This window comes from Cololabis saira, chromosome 3, assembly GCF_033807715.1.
Source record: "Cololabis saira isolate AMF1-May2022 chromosome 3, fColSai1.1, whole genome shotgun sequence".
NCBI lineage: Eukaryota > Metazoa > Chordata > Actinopteri > Beloniformes > Belonidae > Cololabis > Cololabis saira.
The window spans coordinates 28004801-28032148 of NC_084589.1; the positions used below are offsets into that span (position 1 = coordinate 28004801).

At 41.4% G+C, this 27348-nt stretch overlaps 1 protein-coding gene across 1 annotated transcript in view; it reads left to right on the forward strand.

Moving 5' to 3' along the window:
* LOC133433859 (glutamate receptor ionotropic, NMDA 2D) overlaps positions 1-27348 on the forward strand; it is a 61843-nt gene that overhangs the window by 18274 nt on the left and 16221 nt on the right. Inside the window, exons 2-8 of the mRNA XM_061717010.1 lie at positions 13753-14092; positions 14774-14980; positions 15869-16135; positions 19640-19968; positions 21211-21325; positions 26302-26507; positions 27086-27254. Of these exons, the coding sequence (XP_061572994.1) occupies positions 13805-14092; positions 14774-14980; positions 15869-16135; positions 19640-19968; positions 21211-21325; positions 26302-26507; positions 27086-27254 (1581 nt within the window). The 5' untranslated portion in view covers positions 13753-13804. The remainder of the gene's footprint in view (positions 1-13752; positions 14093-14773; positions 14981-15868; positions 16136-19639; positions 19969-21210; positions 21326-26301; positions 26508-27085; positions 27255-27348) is intronic.

Genomic DNA, 27348 nt, shown 5'->3' on the forward strand with positions numbered 1-27348 from the left:
CAGTGTGATACAGTAGCATGTGTCGAAAAATAAAATAATTAAATGAAAATCTGGATATATCTACTTAGTGTGTGTACTTTACTGTGACTTGGGACACACTTCCAATTAGAAATAGCTATCTTTGCACAAGACCAGCAGGAAGAGCCCCACGCCCTGCCAGCACTTTCCTGCAAGTAAAACACGTGACGTGGGGACATATGCCCTGATATAAACAGCGTGGGTGTTTGTGTGCGTGTGACAGGGGTAATTAAGTTTGCCACAAAAGACTAATTTGCCGTATGGGACAATATCACAGGCAGTGTCACTGTGATAAATAATCTGTATTTATATAGCGCTGTTAAACCTTTTCCAGGTTGTATAAAGTGTTTTAAGATGCAACACTCTGACAGTGCTCCTTATATGTATGGACTTTATATACTTTATGAACCACCTTTTCCCCTATAATCACACACAATATAGTATCTCAAGGCCTATGCAGGGTCCAGTGCCTTGTACAAGTGAACAATGGCATCTGGAGGAGCTGGAGGTCAAATCACTAAACATGGGTTAGAAGATATTAAGTCTACTAACTAGACTACCTGAGCCATGGCTGCTGGTCTGGTAGGCTCGTATATTCAAGTACAATGTTTAAAGCCAAAAACATAGTCCTGTTGAACAGGAGTCCTGACAATAACAGCTATAGAGCAGCTGAATCATTACGGGACAATGGAAGTTGGCTTTGTGGAATTGTAGGACCCCAAAGTTTCAGTATGCCAAGCTGTCATATTATTTTTATTAGACAGTGTTGTTTATGACAGCTAACAGGGGTTAAATTGGGCTGGTGCTGAGCCAAGGCACATAAACCGGTGATGGATCATGAGACACATCTAAAGATATAAAGGTGTCTCGGGATTTTAGGTTACAATATTTTTAACATTTAGGACGATGAAATGGCTTCAGTTTTTTTCCTGCATTGGAATACCAAATACGACTATCTACGTGTCAGAGCTCTAGATTTTGTTTTTCACCACTCATCAATTTTAACTCAATTTACAGTGATGACAAAAGATAATAGCAAGCTGTGTAACGTTGAAAATAATTTCTTTAAGTCTTTTGGTGAGTGTAACTTTCCCACTTTGAAATGGAGCAGCAGAGATCTCAATTAGCAGGTTAACATGAGGATGAAGTTAGTTTCTGAATCGGCCTGAAAGACTTTGCATTTTCGAGCAATGACGTGATCAAACTTTAAGTTGACTTTTAGATGGCATAACATAACATCGGGCCTGAAGGCCAGTTAAGGGCAGGGAAGACGAGTCGGGAGGCGTTATCCTCGAAACATAATGAAACCTGTGTCGGCAGGTAGAATGACGTATTGTCCCCACATCAGCAAGATTCATACATCGCCAGACAGGAGTAATTTTCAAAACGAGGATGAATAAACATCGGGATGAGCGTTTTTTGGCTGGCTTTTGCTTCTTGCAAATCCCTGGTTTGTCATCTTTGTGTCCAGTTGTTTAAATAATGGACCATCCTTTATGGTTCCGGACATGCACCTGTTTATGGCATCCCCAGCCACGAGGCTGAGCAGTTCGCGGATCTCCTTGTCTACCTAGTTACAAATATAGATCCTACCTGTGACTTCCTATTGCTGTTGTTACTCTCATCAGCTCTTTCCTTATTTTATAAAACAATAATAAAAATTAAGTTAAAAAAACAACTTCCCCCGGTGGGTCGTACTCGGGTTATGTGATCTACAAACCCCTCCCATGACCCCCCATCCAGCGTTGTGTTCACATTAGACCTGACCCATGGGGAAGACTACCCTCGAGGAGAGTTATTCGCAGGGCAGCTCGACACGCCACCCTGCGTCAGTCAATGTAAAAAGGACAGGCGACTAAATCCGCCGTTAAACGCGGGGTATCCACCAATCTAAAAGGGGCATAAGATCTGTTAAATGTTTATTCTTTTTGTGAAAATGTAAATGGGGGGGCAGTTCATTAGGGGTGGGTATTGGGAAGGACCTCACGATACGATACGCATCACGATACTTGAGCCACGATACGATACACATTGCGATATCTCGATTATGCGATATCCCGATTATTATATTCTACATAGTTCACCGAAAAATTTAAAAATGCATTACACATCTTAAAATCCAAGTTGTATGTACATCAGATGATAGTGATGGATCTTAAAATCCGAGTTGCACGTTCATCAGATTATAGTGACAATTCATGGGACAAACTGAGTCAAAACAATGTTTTATTATAACTATACAAGCTAAAGTTACAACATATTTGTATATGTTTTTCATATTATTTACATCATATGTAATTAACATTAAATTTAGTATGAGGTTGCTTTAATTATGTGGCAAATGATAATAAACACAAGAAAGATGGGTACTAAAACCAAGGACAGGCACAGTGATCAGTCACGTGAAATAAAACCTGAGCTCAGTGCAGGGCCCTCCCAGGGTTGGTAGAGAGTGGCAATGCCCAGGACTGTCACTTAGGTAGGAGCACTGGGTGATATAATGGGAAAAAAATCGGGGATAAAAAATATATATTAAAAAAAAAAATCGATATTCAAATTTTGAATATCGATATTGAATCGGCTGGAAAAGTATCGCGATATATTGCCATATCGATATTTTTGCCCACCCCTACAGTTAATTGACTTTCACTGGTCTAAATATTAAAGGTATTTTTTTAAACCAGAATTGATATGGAAAATAGTCAACGTTTTCAGATTTGTATAACCTTCATGGTTTTGTCAACAATTTCATCTTTAAACTTTATGTCTGTATTGATTGGTTGGGGGGTGTTGAAGTAATCTTGTAAAATTTCACACGCAGGCACGCGCACACGCACGCACATACATACATAACAAGTCCCAATTTAACCCCTGTCAGCCAACATAAACTGCTTTCACAGACCAAGATTTTAAGCCTGATTTGCTAATCACTGAGCTTGGTTGGAGACAAATCAGCAATTGGTCGCCAGCTGGCACTGAAATGTTATGTGTGAACAATTCAAAGACACATCAAAGACGATCATCTACAGATATCTAGCAAGGCAAGGCACGTTTATTTGTTTAGCACATTTAATGTACAACACAATTCAAAGTGCTTTACATAAAAATACCTTTTAAAAAATGAATTAAAAAGTAAAATAGTTTAAAAGCAGAAATTAAAGACAGACAAGTTAAAAAGAATAAAACAAATGAGATGCAAGAAGTAAATTTAGTGCATTGTGCTGGGTTGATGAAATGCAGCAGTAAATAAAAAGGTTTTCAACCTTGACTTTCAGCACCCCTAATGCATTCTGGGAGTTTGTTCCATAGGTGAGGAGCATAAAAGCTGAACGCTGCCTCAATGTGTTGGATTATAACTCTGCTTATTGTTAAAGTTGCCAGGGCCCTGATGATCTGAGGGTTGTGGTTGGTTCATAATGGACCAGGGGATCAAAGATGTATTTTTGTCCTCAACCGCTTAGAGATTTATAAATCAACAGCAGGATTTTAAAATATATTCTGTGATTTACAGGAAGCCACTGTAAAGATCTAAGAGCTGGAGTCATATGGTCGACTCTTTTGGTCTTAGTGAGGACCCGGACAGCAGTGTTCTGAACTAACAGCTGTTTGATGGATTTTTTTAGGGAGACCCGTGAGAACAGCGTTACAGTAGTCCAGTCTACTGAAGATAAAAGCATGGACAAGTTTTTCTAAGTCCTGCTGAGACATCACTCCTATAATCCTCTATATGTGCTTTAGATGATAATAAACTGACTTCACTACTGTCTTAATGTGGCTGCTAAAATTCAGGTCTGAGTTCAGAACCACTCCCAGATTCCTGGCTTGGCTCTTGGTTTTTAGCTTCATGCTTGAAGCTAAATGCTGACTTTTAATGTTTCTTCCTTCAGCTACACTGAATGTCATCGAGCAAAACCTTGCTTGCTACAAGCGACTCTTGTTCATCTCTGGTCTCCCAACACACATCATAGTGCTATAACTGGGTAGTTCCCTCTGCTGGTCACATTAGGTATCGCAGTTGACTCATTACCTACACGCACAACACCCTGTCAACGGCGAGGACAAGTAGCTTACGTTCATCGGATGAAACTTCTACCTCCTAAAACTGGATTCGAGCATCAGGTTTGGGACTTTTTCAGGGAGAAACCCAACAAAATGGTGCTTTGTACACTCAGTAAAATAGAAATAGCGTAACACAGCAGCACAACCGCCATGCTTGAGCATCTCGAAAGAAAACATGCCATGGTTCTCAAACCTTAAAGTGATGACACTAAAACAATTTAAGCATTCACCTAATTATTAAGTGAAATTAAACGCATTAGCCGCATTAACTGTAGTTTGTTATTTTATAGTTTTCGCGTGTAAATCTAACGGCTTACCTGCTTCAGTGAGTGTTCCAGCCTATTTGGGTATTTCTGAGCGCTTAAAACTAAACAATATTAATGTCATGTGTGCGCTGTCTGTCAATATAACAGTTTGCAATTTTTTTTTACATCCCTTTTTGTGCACCTGGTAAAAGATCATTTAAGATAAAAAAAAGTAACATATCCAACATGAATTGTGCAGCGATTAAAGGTATAGTCTGTAATCGTATTCAAAAACATTTATTGTTATACTGGGTGAAATGGTCCTTCCATCCTGAGAGTAGCCAGTGAATAATGTGTTCAGAAAAAGGAAAGAAAAAAATCAGACCTCTCTGACAGCTTTAATCCTGTAAAAACGCGCCGAGTGGCACGGAATGGTCAGAGGACCAGAGGATTGGCAGGGGGGAAAGAACCAATCAGATGCCTTCATTTTAAGTCCCGCCCACGCCCCCCTCTGTCCCATGCGCGCACTCATCACGTCGAAAATCTTGCTGGAAAGCTTCACACACTCGAGTCACGTTTGCTGAAGAATGGTAGAGAAAACGCAGCCAAAAATATCACCTCCAGCGTTACTTGTAACGGCTCGCCCTGCTAAAAAGGCTAAAAAAGAAAGCCAAAGTGCGATTTTGTGGCGCAGGTTGTCCGCTACTGGGGGTCCGTGGGGATGGAGGCGTCTCCATCCCGGTGAGGGCGGAGAGCGCCGGTGCGGGTGGCGGTGCGCTGCGGTGCAGGCTCTGGAGCCACGGCTATGCCGTAGGGTACGGCGTAGCCTACAGCGTAGGGTACGCGGCGACGCGCACCACTCTGCGTTGGTGTAACGCGGAACCATAAATCAGCCTTCAGTGTGTGCTCTGTGTTCTGTTCTGAACTTCTCTGTTGTGCTCATTTTGCTGGGACGTCGGGTCCCTCCGCCGAGACACAACTTTTGCGGTATGCATTCATTGCAGTGTCTAAAAATGATGCGCAGTGCCCACCTAATCAGAAATGGTACAGATATTCTGTGATATTTTTTTATATTTATAAAAAAATGGAGGAGGAGGTGCCACTTTCAAATCTTGCTAGCTCTCCAACATTACTGACTATACCTTTAACGCTTGTAATGGAAAACCGACAACAGACTTACAACATTGGGCAGAATTTGTTAGAAGTTAGAAGTTAGAATTATGGACTTTTACACAAAGTGATGTCTTAAACACTGTTTGCACTTTTTTGGGCTTTGAATCAGTTATTTTAGATTTATTGAGATTGTTCTGAATAAACTAAATAATGTCCTAAGACACTTTTGCTTTGGTTTATGTAATTTATGTGATTTCTTCAAAAGTAAAAAGTTCTGAGGATGGTCAAATGTATGAATAATTTGAACAAGAGCCTATAGATCTTAAACAACAGAGTCCCCAGAACTCAACCTTGAGGAACTCGTTGTTTGTACTAGCTCCGATTTGTAGTCACCTAAAGACATCAAAATAGTCTCTGTCTTTTAGACAGGACTCCAACCAGGAAAGTGCTGTGCCAGAAAGTCCCACCCAGTTCTTTAATCGGTCTATCAAGATGTTATGGTTGACTGTGTCGAATGCAGCACTGAGATTCAGTAAGACCAAGACTGAAATGTTGCCACTGGCCCTTTTCCACTAGTACCACCTCAGCTCGCTTCTACCCGACATGAACAAAGCGGTTGCGCAATCGAGTACGTCACAGCAGCTTCACCCCAACCTGCCCACTTCTCACCTGGCTGTGGAAAAACAAACGGGGACAAAACGGGTAGAGGCGGGCAGAGGCGTGACGAGCCGAGTCGGGCTGAGTAAGTACTAGTGGAAAAGCGCCATAACCGTATTGGAGTGGATGTCATTAAAGACCTTTACTAGAGCTGTCTCGGTGCTGTGATGTGGCCGTAAACCTGACTGGAAGACATCAAAACAGTCATTTAGTGTCAGCAGTTTATACAGTTGTTGAAAAACAGCTTTTTCAATCTTACTAAGAAAGGGGAGGTTTTGATAACAGCCAATAGCTGATTATGAGTGACCTGTCTAGACTGTTCTTTTTTAAAAGTGGCTTAATGGTAGCTGTTTTTAGGCACTGAGGAACAATATCTGAAAGTAGAGACGTATTTGCAGTGTCTAGCAACTCTGAGGCCATGCAATGTGCAACACTGTTGGCAGAGTATCAAGGCAGCAAGTGGCGGAATTCAGGTGATGTATGATGTCATTTCGGCTCTTTTGAGTGATTGGACAAAATGGTCTCATGGTTTCTCTCAGTGGACACAGATATGGCACATACAGTATCTTGGATCTGGCATAGGAGCACTGACTGACTGTCTGATCTTCTGAATTTTGTCAGTAAAGAAAGGCAAACTCATTGCAGGCACGGTTGGATAGAAGTTCAGGGTCTACTGACTCAGGGGGATAACAAAGCACATCAGAAAAATATGATTGCCTTGCATTCCTCACCTCTGTATTATATATGCTCAGTCTCTCTTTATAAACGTAATTATGAACCTGTACGCATGGCAAATATCTTAAGCTGCTAAATGTTGACCATTATTAGTAAGTGGTTTGCCACCATAAAACAATTTTGCCACAATATTTCTCTCCAACTTTCAGTTTTGGAAGCAGACAATATGACAATATGACTTCCGCCTCAGCGGCCCATTGCATAATGGGATACCGTATGTGAGGTAGACTGCTCCGTTGCATACTTGAAACTTCCAGAAATAACACACCAATGAGGTATGATTTGCATGCTGCAGGTGGTTAAATTATTTAGATGCTGCATACTACATTTTTGCAAAATTCGTATGCACTAAATGTACTGAATGAGGTTTCAAACATAGCCACTGTAAATACTGTAGTTGACAAGACTGAAAAAATAAATAAATAAAAATGCAGCAATATGGCAAGCAGAAAGATTAGGGAAAGGGAAGTTTGGAGAACGGTTGGGTGGCTGAGTTGTGTCGGATTGTGTAGCGTATGACCTACAGTACAGGCATCGATCAACCTGGGGGTGAAATGCTGCCTTATAAGCAGTCTCTATTGTCCAGTCTGAACAGCGCGCCAGGCTGCAGGGTGTTGAAAGTCATAGTCCATAGTGTGAAAGTGCCCCTTAAAAACAATTCAGAATGTTGAAGATTACAGTCATTGAGTAAAATCAATGAAATTCCTGCATGACTGTGTCTGTTTTTTCTTCATGTCATCCTGATATTTGTCAAGCTATATTTAGCAACTCGATGGCATGACTTCCAGTGACTATACATAACATCTAACTAACAAAGGCAAAGCAGAATGCAGAGATCTGTGCATTTCTGTGCTCTCATTTTAGTCTTTTTTGTAGATGCTGTTATGACAAATGAGAAGAGCAAACAACAACATCTAAATGGAAACAAGCCAAAATCAGAGGACCATACTAGAGAATATGTGAAAGAGGCAGGATATTTAATCAATTTAAATATGTGTACAAATGACCGATGTTAATGAGGGATGAATCTGAGACTGAATTCAATTATTTTTCCAGAGTTCTTTGAGCTTACATCAAGCGAAACAGCTGAAATCACTTAACAAAAAGAGAGTCCCTCTTTACAGGCTGCAAACTATGTGTGTCCAAAACACAGAAAGTTTGGATCAGGAATACTCCGATACTGATAGGGCCGGTAGCGGCGGGTTTTTGGTGTGACAATAAATTATGTCCTCATTGTCACTGAATGTGTCTGTGCGGGTCTACTTGGTTCATTTAATTGGTTTTAAGACCTTGATAGACAGAAGCTTCATCCAAACTGCTGTTACTTTTTTAACTCGCTGATTCATTTTCAAACGGTTTCTGATGGAGGACCCCAGATGGTTCTGTATAACAAATCATCTGGCATGTTTGGTTATGAAGGCGCTGCAAAGTAAAACAAGGAACTCGTTTCCACAGTGAAAATTGAAGTTAAGTAGTAAAGTAAAGTTAATATAAGACATCTTAAGGAAATTAAAGCAGAACGATTTATAGAGACATAGAATTAAAATAGTTTGATTATGATAATTGATGATACCTTGCAGCTCTTTAATCAAAAAAGTGATGCATTGCACAAATATTGTATAGTATAGTATAAACCACTTTGAAAAGTTTTTTTCAAAGTGATTTTTCAGAAATCACATTTTGGTTTCATTCACAGTAATACAGTACGACAAGCGACACAACAGGTTCCTTCCTTCTTCTTTTCCTGTCTGCACTTGTGTCTTCCTGGTCATCGTTCAGGCAGATACAAGGACATTGTTTTTACCTGCGACTCATGTAGTTGTGAAGCAGAAAAAAAAGAAAAGAAATAATAATAGTCCAAAGTAACACTCAGGAATCACCTTTCACACTGCAGAAAAGAGTCGCAGAGATGTGTGGTGGGCCAGAGAAGACACACTGTGACATGGGCTTACAGTTTATCACAAATACAAGAGAAAACCAGGCGGAGAGAGATGATAGAAACAGCGGGAGACTCTCATAGCTGAAGTGAAAGTAACGTTAATGTTGCTGGATGCTGGTTTGGGAACCATGCTCGTGGATGGGACCTTTTAGACTGGCAAAGAACAACAGGTCAATTAAAGTCATTCAACACATGCATGTACTGTGAAACTCTTCAAAGTAGCTCAAACCGAGTGATTATGACCACAACTGTGTGTGAAAAACAGAACTGGGACATTAAAGATTTTTGAATTTCGCATGTACAGAGGATCTTGTTGCTATCGTTCTCAATTGTTTTTTTTTGTTTTTTATATTTTTATCCCCGATTTTTTTTTCCCATGTTCACCCAGTGCTCCTACCTAACAGTCCTGTGCATTGCCATCCTCTACCAACCCCGGGAGGGCCCTGCACTGAGCTCAGGTCTCCTCCTTAACCTGAGGAGTGAGCAGGCTGCATCTTTTCACCAGACAGGGTGGGGTTTCTCTGGCCGGACGTAGCGCGTGGAAGGATCACGTTATTCCGCCCAGGTCCTCCCCACCCCATCTGGTGCCCCGGTTGGCCAGAGGGGGCATGTATAGCCCAGGACTGTGTGCATGTTTTTGTGAGGGTAGCTCACACTAGCTACCCAAGGGAACATGGGGAGAACATGCAAACTCCACACAGAAAGGCCCTTTCGCCAACCCCACCCAGGGTGTGGTGCTGAAGTCATGGGGGAACTAACACGCACTTCAGCGCCCACAGCGTCCCCGGCGGGAATCGAACCCAGGACCTTCTTGCTGTGAGACGTGCCCCTTCGTTCTCGATTGTTAAGACTGATTTATTCTCTCCTTTGTTTCTTACTTGCATTAGCTTCTGCCAGTACTTTATCATTTCAGGCTCAATTTATGTCTATTATATTTGCTGATTTGTGTGCAGTGTCCTTATGTGTGTGGAATTTCTGCAAAGAACACACATGTAAACAGAGATGGCCTCTACCCAAATTGCAGTCCACCATGATAAAGACTTCCCATTCTCATTACATCTATCTTTCAAACCAGTTCATGCCATCTCACCTTCTTCGCAGCTAACAACACGTGGTAAAGTGACAAGTGGCAAGGTGATGCCAGCTAACAGTTATAAAAGTATGTGAGAATGTTTGACAAGAATGTGTGATCATCCAGAGTCAACCAATTTCCATGAAAAGACGTACGTGCAAAAAATATGTACAGTGTTTACAGCTGGACTGTTCCATATTTTTATGTCTTTCAAATGTATATCCAGAATATGTGCCTTCTTTATATGTGTATATGATGCTTTTAATAGCGAGCCATCTTGGCATGGCATATTATTTTCTTTCTTTATTGGTTATTTTATTTACTGTACCTGACCTCAACCTGGTATTACAGTACGTATCATATACTTCACAAGGTTTTTCATTTCATCAGTAAAGCTAAACAAAGATAGCTTCTTTTTTTTTTTTTTTGAAAAAATACTTACTACAGAGTGAAACACTCATGTTCATGATTAAACAAGAGGACAACAGTGGTTCTAATAAGTGGAAGCATGGTGCCATCCATGACGTCTAGTCTTCTTATAAGGCTATGAAGCTGACGTTCATATGTAAAGACAAAGAAACAAAAAGAAGTGTAAAATATATACATAAGGCTCGGACAGTGATGAAAAATGTTGAGTTCTACTCTCCTCTAGAGAAAAATATATCTCCACATAATATAATTTGGATTCAGATTCCTAAAACTCCAGACCTGCGTTAATATTTCTCAGGCCAATGGAAAAGCCACAGGAGGCATCGATTCTTATGTAAAATCATTTGTAATCACAGAGAAGCACATTATGCTCGTAAAATCAGAGACGTGATAAGATGATTGTCAAGTGCTACCTGGCAAATTTGGAAGAGGAATAGGAGACGGACTTGCTTGTGTGACCATTTTTCTCTCGTCTTCTTGATTAGCTGCCTCTGTCAGGGCTAAAAATATGCCTGCTCTTAAGTATTCTGTAAATATTCTTGAAGATGCTGTTAGTTTGCTTCTGACAGACACTGGCGTGCAAGCTGGTTGAGGCAAGCGCTAAAATGCCACATTCTTTGTTTAAAACGACAAACGAAAAAACGATAACAGAAAAATAATTATACTGTAGATACAGTAAGCTGCTTACTACCCTGACTGACAGATTGAAAGATCAGCGCTGCACAATAGAAATAGTTTCAGGAAAAGAGCTGATATAATGATTTATACAGAGTATTATTATTGGAAAAAGTTTCAACGTGCATAAGAAAGCACTTTTACAGCAGTCAAAAAGCTTGCAAATGAAGATTTTCATGTTGGTTTTATTCTTTTAAAGAAAATCATGCAAAATTCATCATTATAGTGAAAATACATAATTCCCAGCCAGAAAAGCTGCAGTTGTCCTTAAAAGGGACGCAGCTTTAAGGACTAAGTATTCATACATCACTGTCATTCCCAACTTAAATGCTGCTCTGAGAAATACATACACCTTTTGATTAATTGATCCCGAAACAATATTTTCCCCTGAATGTAAGATGGTCCTCACCAAAGGCAGAGTGTTTTACGTACATAATACTGAATATGAATGAGAATAGGCTCAGAAGACTGGAGAGGATCATTTTTAACGCTAGAGGGGTAAAAAATATACTAAAATGTGAAGATTTGCATTTTAACAAAAGATTAATTTCTGCTAGCAAATAAAATAAAACATTAATCTCTCACTCCCACTCTCTTTTTTTCCTTGTGTTTGTAAGTCCCTCTCATGCTTTTTATGATTCAGCTTGCAGAATTTCACAGATTGGAACGCTTAATGAACTGCATATATTTGGATGAGGATTTTTATTGTAACTTAGTTTGTGTCATTGTGCTGCGTCTCTCTGGGAGCGTGTTTGATAACGAGCAGGGCACAGAGCGGGAAAAGTGTATACAGCGACGCGTTGCTCATCCTTCCAGTGCAGGTCAGTGTGGCAGAATAGTGGAGGCTGGTTGAGCAGTGCAACGTAAACACGTCGCGGGGAATGAAGAACAGTGACAGGCCTAATGGTTAATGGCTCTGAGCTCAGCAGCGTACAGTACACCAAATGATATGATGCGCCATACTCCTGCAGTTTCATCTTTGGCTCTCATTTTCTCTGTTTGTCTGTCCCATCCATTCTTTTCTTGGGGGGGGGGGCAAAACAACAAAGACCTGTTATTCTCCCTCTCTCCTTCATTATTACTTGTCTGTTTCCCTCATTCCCAGTAACTTGTCAGACTTTCCACATCCATCCCCTTTTCTCTTTTTTCTACTCATAAATATTCACATCCCCTTATTTACCCCCCCCCCCCCCCTCTTTTTTTCTTCTTCTTAACCTCCATTTCCACAAACACACACCCACAAGCATGCACACACACACACACACACACACTCATTGACCCGTCACTCAAAACATGAGGTAGGCACTATATTTGTTTAGGCCAGACACGTATTCACATCCTAGTAATCAATATTTCTTTTCCTGCTGCTCTCCCACTATATTTTATGCTACCTCCCTTCTTCCTTTCCCCCTTTTCTCCTACTCCATCTCTCCACTCAGTCCATCTCAAGTCAGACGCATTGTATTTACAATACTTCTCAGTTCTATTCTTATTTCTTTCTGGCCGTTGCTCCCTGGCTTGCTTTTCTCCAGTCACTTTTTGCTCCAACCCTCCACCTCTCTTGTTTTCTTTGCTACCTTCTTTTCTATCCAAAAGACTGATCAGGGTCAAAGAACTGGCAGACTGTGACAAGGAGAGGAGAGTGGGATGAAGACAGAGTGAACCACATAGAGCATAGAGAGGGAGAAAGGGAAAATAGACGTGCGGCGAAGAAGAGGCACTTTACGGGGAATATTATTTCAGTGGGCCCCTTTTAATCAATGCAATTGTGTTTGGTAACGGAAGCCATGAAAATTAGGGGAAGAGATGGGGAAAATGGACAGAAAGAGGAAGTGGAGAGAAAGTGAGAAGGAGGCAGAGTGAAGGAGGGAGGGCAGTTGGCACCATAAGTAAATTGAAAATGATGTACTGGGGTGTGTGTGTGTGTGTGTGTGTGTGTGTGTGTGTGTGTGTGTGTGTGTGTGTGTGTGTGTGTGTGTGTGTGTGTGTGTGTGTGTGTGTGTGTGTGTGTGTGTGTGTGTGTGTGTGTGTGTGTGTGTGCGTGTGCGTGTGCGTGTGTGTGTGTGTGCAGCTGACATATTAACCCTGCTATCTTCCAGGTAGTCATTATCTTCCAGTTGAATTGTTTGTGTGTGTTGTTGTGAATTCTACATTAACCCCCGTATTTCTATGTTATTAAGCAGCTTTCTGGTGCAGCTATGAATTCACTGGTGAATGTCAGTGAATATTCAAACACCGGCATTTATGGATGCAGCTGTGTGTGTGGGAATGTGTCTAAAGTGATCTTAACTGTTGTTATTATTTATGCAGCACAATACCCATAACCAGTTCTGTATCTTCGTCTCTGCCTGCTATTAACTCTCACCCCGCTTTTCTCCAGCAGCTAGTTTCTGTTTTTCTTCATATTGTTTTCCTTCTCAGCCTCCAGCCTAAATAGCAACCATTTCATCTTTTCTGTCTTGCTTTCGTCCTGCCGATACTTTTCCTCTCCGTATCCCGTATTCCTGGTCCGCACTTTTTTTTATCCAGCCAAAGATAACTTTTATTACCTTGTGATTGGATCCAGAATTTTATTATGCAGTCTAGCCTGAATGCAATCTTTGATCATTTTCTTCCACCTAAGTCAGTGCACACCTCCCTATTTTCTGTCTTTCTCGCTGCATCTTCCATTTTCTGTTTTATTCTGATTTGATTTGATGTCCTCTGCAGTGGACATTATAAAAAAATAGTTTAACTTAATCTCTACTTCTTTTGCTCTTTTTCTTCTTTGCCTTTTTTTCTTTTCTCCTTGCTGTCTCTCTTTCTTTTAGGCGCCCTCTCTTAGTGTGATATTTATCTGCCACCCCCCCTCGGCAGGTTGCCATGGTTGCCATACCTACTCTCTCTCTCCTGTTGGTCCTGGCAGAGTGGGCAGGTCTGGTGTACGCATCCCCGCACCTCCTGCTTCGGCCGAGCCCACGGGAGCGTGATGCTGGGACTGTGATGAACTTCAACATCGCTGTCATCCATGCCGGTGCTACGGTGCAGGCAGAGGCAGCAGTGGCAGGGCCTGGAGGAAGGGTGCTTTACCCTGGTTTCGGCCGGGTATACGGCTCCCTGGGGGAGAGTGTGGTCACCCAGTGGGGCTCTGCTAACGTCATTTGGCTACAGGTCAGACACAGTGTCCTCTGCATTGTGCTCAATCAGCTTCATTTGAAGGGAGGGAATAATTTCATTTCATTTCATTTTATTCTTTATTTCATTCAAAAAACAAAACAATTTAATACAAACACAAATACAAATGTTCCTAACTTATGAATGAAAAGGGAGCAGAAAGAAGAAGAATCTTATCTGATCTGCCCCTTTCACAAATAACATAAATTAATAATAATAAAAAAAAAAAACAAGTGAATAAAAACAACTAAAATAAAATTAAAATAACATTAAATAAAATTACCACCGCCTACGGGTATGTCAATCAAACTCAAAATTTTTTGTTATATTTCCTTAACATACAGGTTTTAATTGTTCTTTTGAATGTAATGTTTGATTTGGATTCTTTGTTTTCTTTGTTCAGATTGTTCCATAAATTGATTCCTTTCACAGAAACACAACGTTCCATCAATTTTGTCCTGCATCTTGGTTTTATAAAAATCTCTGTTCCTTTTAAGTTATACTTGCTTTTTCTTTTTTCAAATCAAATAACAATCCATTATTTGTTCTCATGAGCTGAATGGACCTGACTGATGTGTTTTGCTATGTTGGTCCTGCTCAGTGAGCAGATGTCTGACTGGTTAACTAATTATCTCTCTTCCTGTTTCCCTCCCTGTCCACCCACCCTTCATCTCCCAGGTGAACGACAGTAGTCCAAAGACAGTGCTGTCCCAGCTGTGTGAGCTGCTGGCTGCTCGGCCCCTGCAGGGCCTGGTTTATGAAGAGGAGAGGCCCCCTCGCACACCTTGGGGTCCTTTGGCCCCCATGCTGGAGTTTGTCTCTGCGCAAACAGGACTGCCCATAGTGGCTGTAGGAGGGGGAGCAGGGCTGGGGAGGATGCCACAGGTAGGAGGAGGGGAGTTGGGACTGGGGTGGGAGAGTGAAGAGGAAAAGTTTGCAGGTGGTGTGTGTGAGATTGATTAAATGAAGGAGATTATAGGAGGCAACTGCGGGGCTCAAATGTGACCAGAATGCTGCGTTCTGATGACATTGTGAATCAATAGACAAACAAAAAAGAACTGATGTTAGTACATTACAAGTTTAAAGAGACCCACTAGAGTGCCTCCTCAGTATTGGGAAGTGGGAGTGATGGAGAAGAAGCGTAAAGTCAGCATTTCTGATCAGTAGAAACTGCACAGTTCGATCTGTGAACGTTGCTGTGTCCCTGATGGTTCTGCTGGGGAAGCAATGAGTAAATATGCATCTGAGTGGGTAAAGAAAGTGACTGCGCACTTTACAATTTTATGTGTACATCAGAGAAAACTCGTGCCATATTTCCATCACCAGACAGGGAAAAACACACAATGACTTTTAGGGCATAGAAAATAACTGTTTTGACCATTTACTCTTGAGGAATTAAATTGTAGCACTTTGATAATCTTCCTTTGAAGATGCACCCCAGCCTAGCCCTCTTCCCCTCCCACCCCGGAGCAGACTTTTTAGAAACACTCCCTTCTAGATGTCATATGAGAATTCATTCACCAGTTCAGGCTGTTTTAGCCCCGTGGCAGTGGGAATGCTGCTGCTCCATAAAAACTTCAAGCCCTGTGACGCCTCTGTGTTGTGCATAAAGATGGAGCAGTTTCAAGCATTGTGGTTCTTTGCAGTGTTTTTCAGCGCTTTAAATTACTCATGCAGTTTGTAACTTCAGCTTAAACACAGAAGAGGATTTCTTTTTTTTTTTTTTTTTCATTGAGATTTTAACCACATCTGCTACTCTCTTCCCCAAATCAGGAATCAGGTTCCATCTTTCTCCAGTTCAGCTCCTCTACTGCACTGCAATTAGAGGTCATCTTTGAGGTACTGGAGGAGTACGATTGGACTGCCTTCTCCGTCGTGTCTACGCGTCACCATGGCTACCAGGAGTTCTTGTCTGTGGTGGAGGGCTTGACCGACGGCTCGTTCATTGGCTGGGAGAAGAGGAGCGTGGTGATCCTGAACGTGACCGACGACCCTGGGGAGGCACGCACGCGCAGGCTGCTGAAGGAGAACGAGGCGCAGGTGAGACAGGGGGGAGGGAGGGGGGAACGAGGGAGGAAAGGGGAGGAAGTGCTGCAACTACCATTGGGGGGCCCCCTCTCTGACAGGTGGCTTCCCAGCTTTTTCCTTCCTTCTTCATCTCTCCCTCTGCCCCTCCACCTCTCTCTCTCCCCTCTCTCCTCTATCCCTCTGTTCTTCCCCTCTGCCGATGCTTTAAAATTTAAACAGTACAGCGAAAATCACGAATCAGTCTGCTTTGTGAACAGGCTGTACGGTGACATTGTGCGAGAGGAATTTGACTTGAGTTCATTTGCAGTTTTATCTTTTTTTTCCCCAATAAGATGCTTTGAAATTTAAAAATTATAGACCAAAACGAAACATTTGTGAGCGCTACTGTGTAAAAGTTTTAGACAAATACGATATTAAGATTTACATATTCTTGTCATGTGAATAAGTAGAGGTCCATTTGGTGAAAACACATTTTAGCATTTCAGAGACTGCCTTGCACCTATCTGTCACAAAAAGCTGACTCAGTATCATCTACAGTATGTCTTGGAACTACTCGGTGTATGTATTGACATGCAAAATTAGGCAATTGTATTTCCTTATGCTAGTGATTCAAAATCCATCCTCATATTTCAAATTTTCTTTGATTCATCGGTACTGACAGAGGTGAATTGTGGTTTTGGCTTGTATCATGATGTATTCCATCTCTTTTTAAACATGTGCTTGCTTGCTCTCTCCTTCATTACTTCAGACAGACTTTTATGCCTCCCATGCTCTTGTTTTCACTTCAACCTGCCACTTTTTCTCCACACTCCTTGAGTTATCATTGCTTTTACTCGATCAAGCTCTGTTTTGACCCCCATGATCCTCCTGTTCAATTTTTCACTTGTGTGTGTTCTTATTCCTCCTCGCCCAACCTCCCTACCCTCGCCTTCCCTCCTGCATTTCTTTGCCTAGAGACAAGCTCAATCTCTTCTGCTGCTTTGCTTTGCACCTCCATCTCTGTATGGCTGTCTGTCATTCCTTCAGTCCATTTGTCCGCTTCGCACACTCGGCATGTCTTCCCGGCCAAAGGCTCCGCTCTCTGTTGGCTCGGTTTAGTCTGGGTGTCAATGTCATCGCTAATGTCCCAGCATGGCCACTGCGGCTCTGCATGCGTGTTTGTTTCCACAAGTGTGTGCATGTCTGCTGCACTCCTGCTATTTTCATTATTAATATAACATACTGCCTGCAGTAAGTTGACCATACGGAGGGCTTGCTATCATGACGGCCCTCTTCCTTTCAACTGTGGGACTAATAAACACTTGTGATTGCTCTGTGATGCTGTGTGTGTTTGTATCTCATTCTCTTTCTCTCTGTGTGCCACATTTATGGCAATGTCTTCCTCATAGCAGATTACCTGATGCAGGTCTCTAACTCGACTATTACTCAACCTTCTCATTGTCTGTCTCTTGTCCCATTTCTCTTCCAGCTTCTGCCTTGTCAGTTTTTCTTCTGCTTTCTTTTTCTCTGTTCTATGTTCCTCTTTTTCTCCATTTCCCATCTTTAGATGCTGTGTGGGTCTGTTTATAACTCAGATTTTCTCCTTCCCTCCTTACTTCAGTCTCCTCCTCTCTGTCTGTCACCCTGTTTCTCCCTTCTTTCAGTCACTTTCAGTCCCTGCTTAATTCACCGGAGGTTTATTGGCACACAGGCAGGATTGTTTTGCCAAGCCATTACAGTTCAAAATTCAATGAAGGGGCAATTCTCAAAATTTGCCTTCGGTCTGTATCCCTGACTGCCCTTCTATTGATGAAAGAGTTATCTTCTTCTTTCTTGTCCTTCTATTCCCCTTCACCTCTTTACTCTCATGCCATCAGTTTCTGTGTACTTCTTCCATTTTAAATGCTCCCCCTCTTTTTTGATCAGAGGTAGCAGCATTCAGCCTTGCTATCCTTTCCACGTTTCTTCCCTCCATCTTTTTTCAGTCCTTTTTTTCACTGTTTTCCCTCCAAATCCTGTTAACGTCCTCTGGTCAGTTTGTAAGAACTCTCCCCATCTCACCTTTCCTCAGCATTTGCAACTGATAACTAGGGCTGCGCGATTAATCGTTAAAAAATCGCGATCTCGATTCATGCTTGAACGCAATCTCATTTCCAAATGACGACGATTTAATTTTTTTTTTTTTTTTTTTTTGGATGTTTATTGTTTTTATGTTCAATGTCAGCTGTTACAAAGTTGATGCCAGTCTTTTATCAGGCACCATCATATTTTTTGTAACGTTTACCTTTTGTATCGGCAGCTTCTTAATAGCAGCAAAAGGCAATGGGGGGTTCATCCCAGCCAGAGGAATAATTTGTTGCCTCAGAACTACAGGATCTGTTACAAGTCCCCTTTCTGAAAGGGTGTTCAACTCAGGGAGGAACAAATATTGTTCAAAATTGTTATTATTGTTTAAATTATTCAAAGGTTTGTGTAAAGAAGACAAGAGATGTTTATTGTTATTATATTTTTGTTCAGCTGTTTCAAAGTTAAAGTAATAAGTGCAATAAATTTTATATTGGAAAAAAATCGTGAGAGAATCGTGATCTCAATTCTAAGCAAAAAAATCGTGATTCTCATTTTGTCCAGAATCGTGCAGCCCTACTGATAACTGTTGGTTTTAAAAAAAAAAATGTTTTCTTTTCTTTCTGCATATCCCCAGTCCATCATTCCACCTCCTATATCAGAAATATCTTTTATCTCTTCAGGCCCTGATTTCACAAAAATATGCCAATTTTTCCTTTTTTCCCCCCAACTACCTCTGCTCCCCTGTACCTTTTCCAACCTCTAAGGAAAGACTATTCCCATCTCTGACAACTGTCATCCATCTTATCATTGCACCCTTCTCTATTTCCTGTTGTCTTTGGGTCGTTCCTCACCTGCCTTTAAAGACATATTTACAAGTTTAACGTCCTACCCCTCATTTCCCCTCAAATGTGCTTGGTCCCCGTCGCCCTGACCCTCCCTCCTTCTCAATTCTATGTCTTCTCTGCCTCTCGTGCACTACTCCTTTGCTCCACCACATACAGTTGTTTCATTTTCTCTGTCTTGTTTTCATACTCTTTTCATTATTCATTACAGTAACTCGTTTCATCAGGCCCAAGCTCATTAAGCACTGACCTCCATTGTCTCCCGTACCTCCAGGTTAGCACACATCCCTTGCAGTCATGCAGTCTTTCCTTTTTCGTGTGTGTGTGCGCTTTTCTCTTGAAATTACATGCCCGACTTCCATGAACCTTATCTCATCACCTTCCAGCTATCTCTCCTCTTACGTCTCCCAGCATCCTTTTTCATTGTCGATATGGCCTTTTCTGTCCAACCCCCCCTCCCTTTCCACTCAGGTGCACCGCTTCTCTGGCTCTGTCTTTCTCCCCTTACTTCTGCCACCTGCTGTCTCTCTCCATGTCTCCCCTTTCCCCTCCTTATCTCACTAGAGTGTATGTGTGTGTGTGTCTCCCCCTGTCCCTGTTCTGTCCCTGCCGTCCTGTTGTCCTCCAGGTGCGTTTGCTGTACTGCTCCCAGGAGGAAGCCGAGCTGGTTTTCAGAGCTGCTTGGGCAGCCGGTCAGGCTGGAGCATCGCACATGTGGTTTGCAGTGGGGCCAGCACTCTCAGGTTTGAGCATGGAAAACCTGCCCCGGGCTTTGTTCGCCGTACGGCCCCAGGGCTGGAGGGACGAACCTCGCCGAAGGATCGCTCGAGGTGTGTCTGTGCTGACTCACGGGGCAGTGGCAATGCGCAAGGAATACGGAACTACGGGTGGGCCAAACTTCGTCACCAACTGCATGACGGATGCCAATCAGACCCAGAGACTGCGAGGCAGGATGAGGTGAGAGGGTGCAGAGGGAAAGGAGGGAATCTCCAAAGGAGGGAAATTAGGAGGGAAGGAAGACCATTATTGAGGAGTGTAAATACAGGGTAGGTGGAAGACTAACATGTTAAATAGTAGGACACAAAAACATACGTAATAAGGTTTACTCTGTGCAAGGAGATTTGGTTCATAGACACAATTAGTTGAAAGATATGTGGGTGGAGTTGTGTCAAAGAGAAGGCACACATGGGATATGTGAATTTGGATCTGGAGGCCATCCATGCAAAATAGATGTTGTTGGTGCGTGTAGTTGTGAGTTGGCAAAATTACCCCAGCATCTGTAGCAAGTGGACCATGTCTCATGTATATTAATGAGCTGGTTTTAATATATTCCTCATAGGCTGTACAAACACACAGCAGAACATTCTAACAGGTAGCAGAAGTGGTTCTGGCTATCATCTCTGTTCATTCCTAACATTGGTCACTTTTACTCCAGATATATATATATAAATATATATGTATACGTGTGTATGTGTGTGTGTGTGTGTGTGTGTGTGTGCGTGCGCGTGCGCACACGCGCCATACATGATACAACTGCAAATGCCCCAAGTGTGGTCACTTGAAAATGAGCCAAACATGTAATGAATTAGTTCATTTGCAATAATTTAGTAACTGATGCCAACACCAACAGTGTGGCAATTATCAGGAAATGATGAATGGTTTCTTCTCTCTTTGTTTATGCTACCGGTATGTCCAGAAACAGAGGAAAAAGATATCTTCATTTCCATTTTTTCGCACTGCTACCTGCTGTTCACAGTCTGCAATTGCAAGCTGCTGTTCCATCTGAAGCTCTCTCTCATGCAACAAAAAAGCTTTCAGATGTTTATGTTTTGAAGCCCAGTGAGATGACATAAGGGGACAATTTGAAAGTCTATCCTGCGCGATTATCAGTCGCTCTATAAACCGAAACCTATAGAGAGAGCAGCAGTTGTTTGATTTCGAATACCCGGACAATTCTGAGTGTCTGATCATTTGTCTGTGGATGTGATTTAACAGACAAGCCCTGAGTGACACCACAGAGCTGCTGCGGTTTAGTTTCAAGAGAACAGCACAGACGTATTGCATCACCTTCGACATCAAGATTTCTCTTTCTGTCCCCTTATCCTTTAGGAAAACTGTTAATTTATTAATAATATGCACTTTGTGTGTCATTCTTAGCATCTCATTGTCTCCTTCCACCTCTGTCGAACAATGATGCAGGTATTTTAGCAACATCACACTCGGTGGACGAGATTACTCCTTCAATAGTGACGGTTACTTGGCCAACCCCTTCTTGGATGTCATCTCCTGGACACCTGGACGTGGATGGGAAGATGTAAGGACATGACATCAGTTCTATTAATATAATCACATGTTAGTGAAATTGCCTGCAAGCCAAGAATCAAAGTCAAAGAAAGAAAATGCACAAAAGTGAGAGTTCATTACAGTACGTTTTTTAGCTTCCTCCATAAACAGTTTTTGTAAAAACTGTAATTTTTGTCTTCTATGAAACTTGAAGGCGCCAACGCTCCAGGCTGCAGGATTTTGCTGATTTGTGCAACATTTAAGTCTTAATCTGAGCTAGAAGAGTATATCTATGTTGCATTGGCATCTGAAGAAAGAACATAAACCTGACAGTGAGGACAGCCAGGTCACGGAGGTTAATGTTCAAATAAAGTTCACCATGGCTGCCGGTGCCCAGAGGCAGAGGGGAGAAGCTGGCTGCACACAATTTAACTACACTTTGTTTGGCCTGCTGTGCTTTTTATGTTGCACCCACTTCTCTTTATCTCTGGTAAAGTACTCATGTAATATCCCAAATGCACTCACACTGCCAGTTCTGAAATGGCTAGACCATGAAATCTGATATTTGAAGAACAGAGTTACTTGTGAAAAAATATATAATTCTATTTTAGTCTGTTGATCTCAAGGAAAGTGAATTTGAAATTGTGTGACTGCACTGTAAAGACAGGAAAATCAAAACCAAGAATGTTTGTGCAAAAATATAATTTTAAGGTGGAGTTTATGAGATTTGTTTACGAGTGTGTTTCCTGGGTAAAACACAATCCCTTCTGTATGTTTCCCTGAAGAATTGTGCTTAGAGGGATGGTAAAACAAATATGGATTTTTGTACGACTGCAGAGTCTACTCACCTGAATTGAATAACAACATTAAGCTTTGCATGTGCTTTAGCTGAATTTTGGGCAGCGTATCTGTACTGCAGGAGAACTTCCCTGAAAGTGCACTCAGAAGAGATCCCTTAATGATCTTGACGGAAGGCGAAAGTCTTCAAATATTTTCACGCGTATGGGAGAGGTACTACAACAGTGTCCTGGTGTTGTTTTGATTAATAACTGCTGATTGGTTCTCCTGTCTCTCGGTCATTCTTTTCTGTGAAATTAAGGGCAGATTTCATCGATGCAGAACATTTCTGGGTGTCATCATATGTGTATACATGTCTCCCAAAGAGAAGCACCCCTAGTATGCCATGAATAGTCTTTAAAACTGCAGTTTGTTCTGAAATCCTTAGTATGAAGCCTTGTCAACTGTTGGAGATATTTTCTCTTTAATATAGAGGGATTTTTACCCTTGTCAGGTGTCAGAGGAGAGAGCGATGCTCATTTTCTCAACTGCGCACCAGCTCCTCTACACGACAGTGCACATGCATAAAGGCACACAACCTTCTCAGATCATATACTTTGCAGTGGCACAAATGGCGACGCACCCACACAAGCACAAACACACACATTGGTTCTCAGCCTCCCGCTGGTTTTAACAGCCACCAGAGTCCAGTCTCAGCGTGTCGTAACATACAGACTCCTGCCATATCCCTCAAATCCCTTTCAATTAGAGGCTCCTGTGCTGGTCCTTCGACTCTGTGCGAACCTAGGGTACGGAACCCGCCCACACACACACACACACACACACACACACACACACACACACACACACACACACACACACACACACACACACACACACACACACATCCGCTTAGAGCTTATACATAGACATCAACACGTGTGCGCACAAATGAGAGAACATACTGTATGCTTACACACCTCTTGCATAAACCCTACTCTATATACACACACACAGAAACATTCTGAGGATAAGACGTCTGCATCTGCCTATTATGCACATCCACGCTGTTGGCTCTCCCTGAATTTTTAATGTTCTCTTTACAATGACTGCACCATTACTTAGAGCCTGGGAGCGCCCAGCTTGGCTCACTGAAACACTGCAGACAAGTGCTAAAGGTTGTCCAACATCAGTGGAGATTGCACACAGAGCGAGATGTTCCACGATATTACCAGAATTTAATGAACATTTATTAAAGCTGCCCTCAGCTGGTGAGGAATAACACTATTGCTTAAAGTGGCTCCCCGTCTTCAAACTTTTGCTCCAAGCCAGAATACTTTCTCCGCTACATAATATTCAAGCAATTTTTAAAGTCTGCAGTATTTTTTTCCCATGTTCTTTTACTGACTGTGCCTTTCAGGATGTTTGTCTTATACAGTGCAGCGTGCTCTCCAGTACGTGCAGTCTGTTTCCTGTCTGTGTTCCCTGAGACCGCTTTGATTGAATGTCTGTTGTGGCGCTGTGGACGAAGTGCCGTTAAGACTTTGTCATTGTTGCTACTGCCTCCTCCTCTCTGCCAACGCTTACATTACACAGATGGGAAAACTGCACAGAGCTGCCAAACTTTACTCGAACTGGCCTGCTTCAGCTCTCACTTTTTTTTTTTTTTTTTTTTTTCCCTTTTTTTTCAAAGGTTTGTTTGTTTGTCGGGTGTGCAATGGAATATGCACCCGGCACATTCAGAGTGCACATAAAAATGCACAGAGAAAGAGAGAGCAGTAGTGCATCTTTGACTTGACAGACATTTTCAGGACACAAAGAAATGCAGTCAAATCACACAGAAATGCCAGTGTACCTCATGCCCGTGTTTTTTGGAAGTCTCTGAGAGAGCATATGGACATCAACTCATCACATGCCTTTCTTTTTTTTTAATTTTTCCAAGACCGCTAAGCAGTTTGATGCCTTGGGATTAAAGACTTGGATTTCAGCTCGGTACTGCCACTGAAACTCCCTTCTGTCTAAAGCTCATTGTCCAGCCATGTGTTATTTCAGTTAACCTGTAAATTATTATTATCTTGCTTAGTGTCTGCAACTGAAATTGCAAGTATATACACTGAAAATGCCTTATTAGCCTGACTTTTCCACCTTGCAACAGATTGATCCAAAATATCTTGCATCCTTGGCCTGGTGGCCTAAAACTGAGTGAATGATATCTCATTAATACCTGTACTGCATAGTCAAACATGACGCTATACCCTAAAGAAAGCTCTGCCTTTATGAGACGTATACTATTCAGTTTTTTATTCATAATATAGGAAATATATAAAATGTATTTCTGTAATCCTTTAGTGTCCATTGTTTATGTTGCTGGATTGTTTTATGCTGTCCATGTTTCTGCATTTGAAAACTGCAATTGGTAAAATATTACGTATTTTTTTTGTACATACATCAGAAACATGAATTTAATTAACACTCAATGATGATTGATTGTTATGAGGGTTAACAAAGACACTGACTGGATTTTTTTTAGTATTTTCTTTATTGTCTACCTTCCTGGTACTGTATAGTTCTTTTGAAAAATATAATAAACATACTATCACTTTTTTGCAACATTTATATGTGACAAGTAAAGCAGTAGTAGATAATAATACAATTTATTGAACAAGGTTTAACTGAATTGAGTATAGGCCTGTACTTAAATTTGTAACATTTCAGGACTAGAGTTGGATCTATATCTGTTGTTGCAACACCAGCATTGGTGGTCCAGCTCTGAAAGATTCGCTGAGCAAATCTTAATGAATGGTAATTATCCAGCTTGCTGCAGAGCTGCTCTGTGCTTCACTAAAGCAAAACAGGCAGAGAACCAGAGTAAATAAATCAATGCCTTTTCCTGGTAGTACCAAAGCAGAAAACTGTCCTCTGAATTTCTTGGTCATTCTAAACGTTGTAAAACAGATAACACTGCTCTCATTAACTCTCATTAATGCTTTTTTTTTTCTAATGCCAAACAAAACGATTTTCTCCAATGCACGTCAGTAGGGCATATGGTTTATTTGGTGGTCCTGAAATCCAGAAACAGCATTTAATTTATAGATGTGTGACTCACCTTACCCATGTGGGTTTAAGTGTGTAATCTTAACCATGTAGTTTTCAGCACACTATTCAGATAACTTGTATTGTGTAAAACAGTGACACAGTTGTGACTAAAAGTGCAGTGAAACAGGAATAGATTCATAAAAAAAGGCTTGCAAGTAAAGTCACTTTAAAACAGCAGAGGTTGGAACACGACTCAAACTCGAATTCCTTCATGAACACTTTTCATGACTTCTTCATGAAATAAGGTGACAATGTACTGCTCTGTGTCATTCACGTCTCTTCCAATCATATCCATGATTATGAACTCTTACACTCCTGTTTTTGTTTTTGCTCATGACATTGGCTCATATACCGTACGTGTAAGTGTGTGTGAGTCTGCATATAAGATGAGTGCTAGGTGAGAAACACATTGTATTTCATGGGATGAACCTAGATGAGGTTAAAGGGCAAAACGTAGTTTGGACCATTAAAAAAAAACAAATAAATTAAGCTTAGACTATAATATGGCTCTTTAAAAATAAGGTTGTTTTTATCTCTTGTTTTACAATGATTTGTTTCTTTGCACTTACATACAACATGGGTATCACTCAAATGACATTTTCATGTTTTCAGTTAAATATCCTTCACTCCTAGATCTTTTGTTCTGCAACAACCAGACAATCCCCCCCCAAAATTTTATTTTTTCATTTTATGTAAATGCCAAGCTGCTCGAGCCATGTATTCTCAGACATCGTTGGAGGGCACTTTATACAGCAGCGATGAGAATAGAACAAGTCAAAATATTCTCTAAATTTGGAAAGCATTTTGAATCCAAAAACAGTTACATGAACTGATTCTGTCATAATTTTGAAAACCTTTTTTTCTTTTTTTTAATTGACCTCAAGTCTAAGTGTGAAAATTGTGGGCACCTTTTCTTTCTCTTTCTTTTTTTTTAATTTGTTACTGCACTACTTGTTGTAAAGATCCAGAGACAGAGTCAGCTTGTTTGATTCTTTTTGATGCTTTGTGCTCAGAAAAGTAAATATGACATGATTCATCATTATCAACAAAGGCAGGATTATAGAGAGAGAGAGAAAAAAAGACTTTTTTGTGTACTATGCCTTTATCTCATGTTTCTCTTATCTGTTCCCCTAGGTAGGCTGGTGGGAGAATGGGGTACTAAGGCTTCGGTATCCAGCCTGGTCCCGCTATGGGCCCTTCCTTAAACCACCTGATGATGCCCAGCACCTGCGTGTGGTCACGCTGGAGGAGAGGCCATTTGTCATTGTGGAGCTGGCAGATCCTGCATCTGGAACCTGCATCCGTGACTCAGTCCCTTGCAGACGACCTCTTAATGCCAGGTTTGACTATTTTGGACAGAAGACAAAAAAGATCTCACAAAAAAAAAATATTGAATTTAGTCATGGAATGTTTTTATTTTATAATATATGTGATATATATATATATATATACAGTTTGGTGGGCTACAGCTGTATAATTCTCATTTAAAATTCAACACTTGATAATACTCAAAAAAGTTAACTGCAGGAGGAGTGGTAATCTGCCATTTATGAAGTTGTGAATGGAGCTTCTACGCTCTCATGATGCCATACAACTGGGGTTGCATTAGTCACCTATCAAAACTGTAGTCTCTTCACTCCCTGGCCTTAATCAATAACAGACTGCTCTCCAGAGGATCAGTGGAATGACTCGAGTCTGGAATCAGATATGACCACAGAGGAGCTTTATGGTTCATCAGCTTCTGAAGGGATGACAGCACCTATCGTACACTGGTCGATCAAACCTGCCGCAAAGTGGCTGGCCACAATATTCCTCTCCTTTCCTTTCCAATCAGGATGCAGTTTTTAAGACTTTTGCTTTTGCATTTTCTCAATAATTTTTTCAAACTTGTTTCTCCTTTCCTGTAATTGTCTTATAGTGCCCTCCACGAGGGAGTGGCTCCCATGAAGCAGTGCTGCAAGGGATTCTGCATTGATATCCTCAAGCGACTGGCAAAGATTGTCGGCTTCACCTACGATCTGTACTTGGTGACCAATGGGAAGCACGGGAAGAAAATCGATGGAGTTTGGAACGGCATGATTGGAGAGGCAAGTCTTTGCTTATGTGTTTGTTGGATGCCACCGGTTCTGCCTGTCTGCCTTTCTGAGCAATGTGTTCTACGTTTAAGCCCAGTAACACGTG